Source organism: Kryptolebias marmoratus, linkage group LG9 (assembly GCF_001649575.2).
Source record: "Kryptolebias marmoratus isolate JLee-2015 linkage group LG9, ASM164957v2, whole genome shotgun sequence".
In the NCBI taxonomy this organism is placed as follows: domain Eukaryota; kingdom Metazoa; phylum Chordata; class Actinopteri; order Cyprinodontiformes; family Rivulidae; genus Kryptolebias; species Kryptolebias marmoratus.
The window spans coordinates 15,295,145-15,305,228 of record NC_051438.1 but is presented as its reverse complement, the minus strand read 5'-3'; the positions used below and the strand labels follow the sequence as shown (position 1 = coordinate 15,305,228).

The window sequence follows — 10,084 nt, the reverse complement described above, 5'->3', positions numbered from 1 at the left end:
ATCTGTGTCAGCGCTGTTAGGTTAAATATTATCACTGACGGGCAGCTCTAAAGCGTGTAAACCAGAGCAGCACGAGCTGCCTGACAGTGTAAACTCTCCGGCTTTTCAAACAGAAAAAGAAAAGCCTCCGCTGCTCGCGTTAGTTACCGCGAACGCCCGGACACGATTTGCACTCTTTGCTTCTCATTCTCTGCCAAACAGGCGATCTGCCTCAGGAAGTCCCAAATAAGGACAAGGGAACTGGAAACCCACCGGAATAGGTCCTTATGTAGTCACGACCTTATAAGGCACGGCGGAGCAGGGCTTTCCGGCAGCGGCGCAGCCTGCTGCACAGATGGGAAATCCAAATCAAATCTATGGTGCGAGCGGGACAGAGCGAGAGTTATGCGGCTGTCCGCCCGAGCCGCTCGGCGATGAAGACACATCTATTCGGGACAGAGAGGAGAGCGCCCGATGTCTTTGCAATTTACTGCAAGCGCTTAATATAAAGTCTCACTTTCTGTCCCCCTCCTCCCCCCCTCCGGGGCCGGCGTCATGTGTCCTCCACTGCAGTGCCTAAATATGGGCTTCCTCTGCTCCTAATATGGACATCTACGTCACGGCGAGAGGATATAAATCTGCGGGGAAACCTCGCAGCTCAAAGAGAGCTTGGAGAGCCCACAAGAGCAACTGTTAGAGCAGAGAGAGACAGACAAGCACACAACCGAGAAACAAAACTGCAAAAGTAACAAGTCAATTCAAAACAACATCCATCCAAGAAGGTCCAAACCTGACTGGATGAGCCGCCTGATTTATTGCAAAGAGTCAAAATTGATCGGTTGATTAATTTTGATTCATTTTAGGGAATGAGCAAAAAGGACATTTTGATTTTTGGTTGAAAAAGACAAGTGGATTTTTTTATTTTTTACTCTACGAGGAGAGAGGGTGAAAACATCAGGAGACCTGGAGATCGGAGGAAGGCAGGAAACAGTGTCTTCCACAGCATCAGCGCTCCTTGGGTGATCTGGTCCACCTGCGAGGCTCTGCTCTGCCAGCCTCACACGCCCACCCCCCTCTGCACGCGACAAGCAGCCACCAGCCCTGCAGCTTCAGCACCAGCAGAGGATGGCTGCAGCCAAGACCGAGATGATCCTCCCTGCCCTGCAGATATCGGAGCCTCTGAGCTTCCCTCACTCCCCCATGGATAACTACCCCAAGCTGGAGGAGGTGATGATGCTCAGCTCTGCGGGGACCCCCTTCCTCACCGCCTCGGCACCCGAAGGTGCGGGCTTTGGCTCTGGCGAGCCAGGAGAGCAGTACGACCACCTTCCAGGAGGTAAGAGATGTGCTTCTTTGTACTCATTCTCTGTAAACTGCTTGTGAATCTGAGATAAGGCTTGGAGCATATTTACTGAACAAGAAAATAATATAAACAATCAGAATTATTTTAATTTTATTTTCATCCAGTTTCAAATAATCAAACATATAAAGCTTTTTATGTTTCATTGCAAGTTTATGGTTTTACAAGCTATAAGTTATTTTAAATTACAGCAGGTTCTGAATTAGTACATGCTAAATGCAAACAAAATAAAATAACTTATAATACATATTACTAATGGGTCCAGACCCTGCTCAGTCATCACATGCATTTAGTCATTTCTGCTCAATTCAGATCGCATACCTAAATTCAGCTGAGCTGCAGTTTCAGTAATTATTTGCCTCTGGCTCTGATGGTCTTTAAGAATCTGTGTGTGTGTGTTTGTGCAACACAGGAAGACAGTAAATGAGAGAAAAATCGAGAAAGTGTGAGAGAGTGAAACTGTGTGCTTGCACAGCAGCTTGTTGAGATGTAGCGGAGAGAGTTCTGAGGGGAAAGAGTTAGTTTTGAGGGTGTTTGTCAGCGTGGGCACCTGACTGATCTGTAACACAAACAGGGAAACACTCTGTCCACCTCTGTGGCAGGATTCTCCATTGTTCTTTATTTTTAAATATTGACATTTTGATTAATGTGTTTGGTTTCTTCTGTGCTCTCTGCAGATACATTATCTGAAATCCCCTTCAGCTGTGAGAAGCCAGTTGTGGAGCAGACCTACTCCTCCCAGAGGCTGCCCCCTATCTCTTACACTGGCCGCTTCACCCTTGAACCCGCCAGCACATGCAGCAACAGCCTCTGGGCGGAGCCCATCTTGGGCCTGTTCACCAATCTGATGGGCAGCGTTGCTCCCTCGTCCAACTCTTCTTCTGCCTCCGCACAGACCACCTCGTCCTCCTCTTCCGTCATACCATCGTCCTCCACCTCTTCTTCAACCTCCTCGACGTCTCAGAACTCCAGCCTCAGCTCCTCAATTCACCACAGTGAGCCCAACCCAATCTACTCAGCTGCCCCGACCTACTCCAGCCCCAACTCTGACATCTTCCCAGACCAGGGCCAGGCTTTCCCCCCCTCATCTGGGGCGGCTCAGTACCCTCCCCCTGCCTACCCCAACAACAAGACCTGCAGCTTCCCCGTGCCCATGATTCCTGACTACCTCTTCCCACAGCAGCAGGGAGAAATCAGTCTGGTACCCCCAGACCAAAAACCCTTCCAGAGTCAGTCAAGCCAGCCCTCTCTCACTCCTCTGTCCACCATCAAGGCCTTTGCCACTCAGACTGGTTCCCAGGACTTAAAAAGTGTCTACCAGTCCCAGCTGATAAAGCCCAGCCGCATGCGCAAGTACCCCACCCGGCCAAGCAAGACACCACCTCACGAAAGGCCCTATGCTTGCCCTGTGGAGACCTGCGATCGCCGTTTCTCACGCTCCGACGAGCTGACACGTCACATCCGCATCCACACAGGTCAGAAGCCTTTCCAGTGTCGCATCTGCATGCGAAACTTCAGCCGCAGCGACCACCTGACAACGCACATCCGCACTCACACCGGGGAGAAGCCCTTCGCCTGCGAGATCTGCGGACGCAAGTTTGCCCGCAGCGACGAGAGGAAAAGGCACACAAAGATCCACCTACGGCAGAAGGACAAGAAGGCAGAGAAGGCAGGAGCTGTGGCAGTGACATCAGCGCCGGTATCGGCTGCTTCGCCCGCCTCCAGCTACCCCTCTCCCATCACCTCCTACCCCTCTCCAGTGTCTTCTTACTCCTCTCCAGTCACCTCCTGCTACTCCTCTCCAGTCCACACTTCCTATCCGTCTCCTTCCGTCGCCACCACCTATCCGTCAGTGTCCATGTCCACCACCTTTCAGTCCCAAGTTGCCTCCTCCTTCCCGTCCTCGGTTGCATCGAACATCTACAGCTCCCCCATCCCCACCCCGCTTTCAGACATGCAGACCACCCTCTCCCCAAGGACAATCGAGATCTGCTAAAAAAAGACGAAGCAGAAAAAACTTTTTGTTCTCTCTACGCACTTCTGCTTCTGCAAGAGATTTTTTTTTTTTATGAGGGGAAAGAAATCAGCATCAAAAAGACTTTGTTTTCTTCCTCCAAAAAGCACTTTCCTGCTCCCTGTGCAGTGTTAGGTGAATCCTGAGATTTGCCTGAAAGAAAGAAAGAAAAAGACACATATCAAGGACTGGGCAAGGACAATACAACTTGAAAAGGGATTTTTTTTCTCTCTCTGTATTTGTAAAACAAATAGAGCACTTCAAATGCATAAGGGACTCCTGAAACAGGGAGTAGAAAGCAGCTCTGACGGGTTTGTGCTATTAGGTCTGACCATCCTCCCCTCCTGAAAAAACGCCAAGAGACAAACAGATTGCCAGCGTTGTAGTGCTGAGGCACGTCTGTCCTTGAGGCATTCACTCAAAAGACATTGAATAATATACATAAGCTATCATGTATGTATATTGTACATGTGCCATGTTTTGTTTCTATCATTCTTTGGTACCACTGATGTGAACAATTCTTTGCATATTTGCATTGTATTATTTGAAGTGAGCGGGGCCATATTTTCTACATACTTCTTCTATTCTGTAGTGATGATGCTGTGACACGTTTTGACATTGTTTGAAAAAAAAAAAACAAAAAAAGAAAAAAAAAAGAAAAGCACTTAAGTATTCGAGCATGAGTAAGAGTGATGTTACTTTCTGTTTGTAAATATCATCCCACTGGTACTATCTCATGTGACATACCGCTTGGTTCTATGAAAAAGACAACAACAAACAAAAAAAAAAAAACAGAAATTGGGGAAAAAAAAAAAGTTTTAATTTTTCTATTTTTTTTTCTTTTTGGAAAAGAAAATTGAAACAAGACAAACGCTCCTGTTATTCGGTGCCTTTTGTGAAGCCTTGCAGATGTTGTGACTCGGCTGAACGCGAGAAGAGGATGCACTGCATCTCGCCTTAAGGGTTGAGGGAATATTTTTGTTACAGAATGTACGTACTCAGAGAAAAGAGGAAGAAAAAAAAAGCAGGGGATGAGCTATGAGGGCACCGCTTCATTTTGTCAGAATGTAAGCAAAAAAAAAAAGATAAAAAAGTATAAAAGTATATTTTTGTAAAACTTACATGTAAATATCCACATCTTCAAGAGCTGGAATGTTGAAGTTACCTACTGAGTAGGCATGGGATTCTTTTGTATGTTATATACATGCGGTTCATTATTTTGTGGTTTATCTTTATTTTGTATTTGTGTTTGTTAAAACAAGTGACTGTTTCTGGCTTCTAAACACATTGAATGCGCTTAACTGCCAATGGGATATTTGGTGTACAAGATATCCTTCCAGAAATGAAATATAAATAAAAATATAAATATATATGAAGTGTTGTTTCTAGAATTTTTTGCTCAACTTCTGTTTTTTAAATGTTTTCATCCCACCATTTACTTTATTTCTTACATGAATATCACATTTATTATCACTCCACATTGAATTTACTTGCAGATGCTCAGATTTGTACCATAACTTCACATAACAGAGGGCTTTGCTTTAATTTAAGGAACGTATGCACATCAAACTCTACTTCAATCTTGATTTTTTTTCAGAGCAAAATAACATATTAATGATAAGAGCAAGGCATAGCAGTAAATTCTGAGGATGAACAATTTCTTATCTAGATCTAGCATCCTCTTGAAGATATCTCGCTTATCAAAATTTCCATTTTATTTCAGATTTCATGATAAACTGTTGATTAAACACTCTTCCCTCAATTTGGTCTGTGTGCTGACAGAGAAATGACGTTCAGATGGGGTTATTTTCTTGTCCTTAGGCATGCACCGGGTCATTTTCACGGGCTGCAGGTGAAATCCATCACACAAATAATTGCCCTCTCTTCCACGAATGGTTGGCAAAATGTTGTCACCTCTTAGTGAGCGAACTCCAACACTCAGCTGGTTCATTTCCACGCACGTTAACATGAACTGTTCGGCAGAGCAAACTGGCCCCAAAACTTTAAAATCTGTTCTGTTTGGTTTTTCAAGCGGAGCATAATAACAGTTTGTACGCAGCATCTTTATTCGGCCGGCGCTAAGTTCCCAAGGCAAAGGAATTCTTGCTCCATGTTTAGAAATAAGACAGCTCGTAATTCTTGGCCAACACGAACCCCCTTCTTCGTGAGCTTTGGAGTAATTTCATGTTGTGAAATGCACAAACCAAAACACTTACAAATGCAAACACAGCTAAAATAGAAAGCAGGAAAAATGTGTAGACGAGAGTGAAGGAGGGAAGGGGAGAATAATTAAGATAATTGGTCTCTTGATCCTGAATTTCCAAACTGAGTCTGATGAGTTACTTGTGTTTGTATCCGTGTGTGTTTGTGTGCATGCATGACGCTGATGTACAGGAGTGTAAATGCCTGAAATTATCGCTATTCTTTTCTGCTTGTGAGATCAAGCTCAGTCGCTTTTTTTGTTGTTTAATAAACCTGGACACAATTTGTGTGCATGTGTGCATCAGCCAAAACAAAGAGAAAAAGCATAAAATAAAACATTAGTTCGTTTTCTTGCATGCCATCTACGCCACTGCCGCTCTTTTATAAATATTTGAGATGCACACATAAGAGGAGCGCATCACACAAACACAAATCAGCATCGTGGTGAGATAAATCATCTTGATGTTTAAATCATGACGCTTCTCACTTCGAAGCTTATCTAGCTCTTTTGGGAAAATCTCAAGGCTTCTTGTGTGGCTTTTTAAAAAAAAAAAAAAAATCTGTCATGTCTCGTCATTGTTTGTAGCGTTATTTTGGTGTCTGGCAGCAAATAAAGAGCCATTCAGCAGCTTTTGCTTGAAAAACTTTTTCATATTGCCACACTTTTGGAAAGTCTCGATGAGAAAACCACAGACTGTGCTCTCTCAGCCCTTTTTTCGTAGTTAAGAGACAGTATTTCACCCACTGTTAGTCATACATGGGGAGGCTGTGGCCTGACTTGGAGTACGTAAGCAGAACGCAATAAAGACTTCAAGCCAATATCGCTGCGAGAATGTAGCATGTCCCGTCACATCGTCTGATTTGAGGATCCTTATCAAAGCTCACGTGCTGGGTGTGTTCGGTTTAGGGAGGTGTCAGAAGAGTGTGAGAGGATTTTGGGGGTGCAGATGCGTTGTGGCTTCACACTGTTGTAACCCACAGTGGATCCACTTCGCACACCCAGCGGTCCTCCACTTCAAGAGCTCCTGCCTTTGTTCAAAAATCTATTTGTTCTCATATTCTTTTTGGGAACGTTGTAAAACAGAAAGAAGCGAATATGGAAGAGAATCGTTCTTTCTCCCACAGCCCTCCGAAAACCCCCATCCCAATGCCACCTCTCTGCCTCTATTCCCCCCTCTCTTTGACTGTACCTCACTCTCTCCCTCTCTCTGTGGTAATGCATACATTGCTGGGGATGCTAATGATCTTCCCCTGCTGTATTCTGATGCAAGGTCTGTCTACACTTTTCCCTTTCATCCACATACAAATGTGCTCTTATTGCCTCTTCGCCCTCGGGCCTTTTAAGATGCCTTTTTGAAATATGCCGTTTGATAAGCACATCATTGGCCAAGTCCCTGCAGTGATTAGAGCTCGCTTTAATGTGAGCAAGTTAGAGAGCAAACGAGGGACTCCGGGGCCGCCAGCTATCCATTCTCCACTACCCTCACCCCTTGACATCCCTCTCTCCCGGTCCACTGGGGAGAACCCAGTGTTGGGACCCAAATCCTGGCTTAAACACTGCTGGCCTTTGCCCATCTTTCATCTTAGACATGGAGATTAAGAAAAAAGACGAATGACACCAGAGGATCGCCTTCTTAGAAAAGTGACGCTGTACGCTGGAAGGCTAGAGGTTCCTGCGCTTTATCACACAAATGTGACAGTAGGACTGCTCTCTAATGTCTTTTAAATATGCTCCATTGATCTCATGTTCAGAGGCTCGCTCTGCCACGCTGGGATGTCTTTCTTATCTTCAGAAAAGGATCCGTCAGGTGCTTTCTTCTTTCACTCGACACCTGTTGCACTTTTTGGGATTAGCAACTAAATTTCAAGTAGACCTAAACATTCAAACAAACGTGTTCAGGAAAGATTGGAACAAGCGTGAGTCAAACACCTAAAGTCCGTCTTCATTCTGACAGCTTGTGAATGCTCTGTTTTGAATGTACTCTAGTAGGTATTGCGAACTTGTTCTCCATTTCCAGTTTATTTAGGATATGTGATTGTGTTGCATTAGTGCTTGCAGAACACTTGTCAAAAAACTCACAAGATGTAAGAGAAGTGCAACTCACAAGCGTCTTTGATTCCTTTTTATTTTATTTTATTTTTGTTACAAGAAACAGATTTTTTGACATGTCGCCTCCTCGATAATCTACAGGTGTCCTGGCAACTTTAGCTCTACTTAATAAGCCTTGCTTATTTGAAGTACTTGGCTTTGAAGAGACAACAAAACAGCACATGCTTAAGTACCTCCAAATATGACACCTCTTCAACTCAGCATCAAGTACACTACAGCTTTACAAAAGGCACCTGGGTGGCTCTGAAATGCAAACAGACCCTTATAAGTCTTTATGTGTCAAGGCTAGTAAGTAGGCTCCAGTTAGACTTTTTTTTCTGTCTGTGAGTCTAAATATTATATTCAGTTTTCAGTTACTGAACAGAGTTTGGGAAGCTAGATGAATAAATGTAGCGATTTCTCCCACATTATTCTGGTTTTATTAAAAAGGTGTGTGTTGAGCGGCAGATTTGTAAAGAGCAACTGCACAGCGGAGGCCTTTGACGGCGCAGTGCACAACCTCAATTCATGACAATAATTGTAGCAAAACTTTTATTCACATGTTGGAAAAAAGGAAACTCATGATGGTACTTCCTGTCTTTTTTAAAATTATTTAAATAAGAACTCCCATCTCCATTCCTTTTGTTTGGTGCAGAAAGAGGAATGTATTTCAGAGCCACTATTTTTTGCCTTAACTTCAGGTCAAAATATCAAAACAAACTTGTCACAACAGTGCAGATTAAAACAATAATTAAAATCTTTGGAAATGACATTCTGTGGAAAGGTTTTAAACAAAATAGCTCTTTGAACAATCTAACCGCTAGTCAGAGCGAATCCTAGACTGAAGTGGATTGCTACCATCTTAAAACAAATCTAATTTCTAAAAGATTTCTCTTGGTTCATGGGGTTGCTGTTTTATAAACATTTACATTAACATGAATTTTGCATTACATGGTTATTTACATAGAATTTTATGTAAGCAGCTATCTGTAGCACTTTCAGTGCAACCTGGGCACTTTCTACAGGAATGCATAAAATGTAAAACTGACAGCAGCATAAAGGTACGATGTTCGCATTAACCCCTGCAAAATCTTTAAGATTTAAGTTGTTTTAAGATGGCAGGAGATCATTTTCTAGGTCTAACTCAAGCTAGCCTTTAGCTCATCAATACAGTCAGAATTAAACTCTGTTTCTCCAAATTCAGGTTGTTCAAAGAGGCGTCTACAGCAGGTAAGATGGTTATTGTTAATTAACAGTTTCACAGAACACCTTTTAAAGGTGAGAGCCATAATGTTTAACTGTTTGAAGTTTGAAGGTTTTTTGACTGAATATTACTCAAACTGTATTTTTATTTTTATCTATCTTTTTCTTTTATCTGCTTTGGGGTATTTGTGTCATCCCCCACACCCACCCACCCCCAAAAAAGAGCTAAAAACAAACCCTTTTCTGTGATCATTTCACAGCATCCGGTATCTCAGTCTGATACATCAAAAGCTGGGAGAAATCGACTTAACAACAAATCTGTGTCTCTGCCTCCACCCTCCACATGTGCCCTGCAGTGACTTCACCACCTGTCATTCAAAAGGCGGAGGCCAGGTGTCTTTTCCAACGCTGCGGCCACCTGTGCTGAGAAGTAACACACACACACACACACACACACACGGCTTTTTCCACAGAACATCAGAATCATTCTAACTCTATAGGACCCAGTGTGTTTGCTCTGTGCACAATCCAAAAAAAATAATCCCTAATCCATTTGTTAGATAATACCTGTTGAATAAACCAACACTAAAGGATGTAATCTGCCACAGAAATGAAGTCACACATCTAAAAAAAAAAAAAGCAAACAGTAAATAAACAAAGCAGCATTAGTTCAGAACGAGATTTAATAAAATAAGCAGTGGTTGAAAAGACATTATTTGACCTGGAGTTTTGACAGCCGCGGTGCATGTTGTGACTGCTGTGCTTTCATAATGCAGCACCAAGGATGGAAAAAAAGCAGCACTTGTTATCTGGCTGTTCCAAACCCTCATTTAAATGCTGAGGCCCAATCACATATAGAAAAAAAACTCATGTAATAATAAAAATGTCTTTAAGTTAATCTGGTTTGTGTAAGCCTGTGATGGACTTGCGACCTGTCCCAGGTGTCCCCCTGCCTCTCTAACAGTGACTGCTGGAGATAGGCAGCAGCTCCCCGCAGCCCAGGAAGGAGAAGCAGGTAAAGAAAATGGATGGATGGACGGATTTCGTAAGCACATCACTGTACGGACATATACTGTAGCTGTGTGCCCATTGACACTATGTAGGCCTTTTTGGAGATGTCTTAAAGTGACATTTAAACTCGAAGAAATGGGAGAAGTGAGCACAGGAGATGAGGAGGGATACATTGAAAGTGTATCATCATCTGGCCAGGTTTCCTTTTCCGCCCCCAGTCTACAGC

At 43.4% G+C, this 10,084-nt stretch overlaps 1 protein-coding gene across 1 annotated transcript; it reads left to right on the top strand.

The window, feature by feature from the left end:
* The first annotated feature begins 633 nt into the window (after positions 1–633).
* Positions 634–4,499, top strand: egr1 (early growth response 1). The gene is made up of 2 exons (XM_017424210.3): positions 634–1,315; positions 2,017–4,499. Exons 1-2 carry the CDS (start codon positions 1,105–1,107, stop codon positions 3,333–3,335), a joined length of 1,530 nt encoding a protein of 509 aa, XP_017279699.1. The 5' UTR covers positions 634–1,104; the 3' UTR covers positions 3,336–4,499.
* Positions 4,500–10,084: the final 5,585 nt, after the last annotated feature.

Bases quoted from the DNA above. Each gene is read 5' to 3' on its own strand.
- egr1 (XM_017424210.3), top strand. From the start codon at position 1,105: ATGGCTGCAGCCAAGACCGAGATGATCCTCCCTGCCCTGCAGATATCG. The intron at 1,316-2,016 runs GTAAGAGATGTG...TGCTCTCTGCAG, and splicing joins GTACGACCACCTTCCAGGAG to ATACATTATCTGAAATCCCC.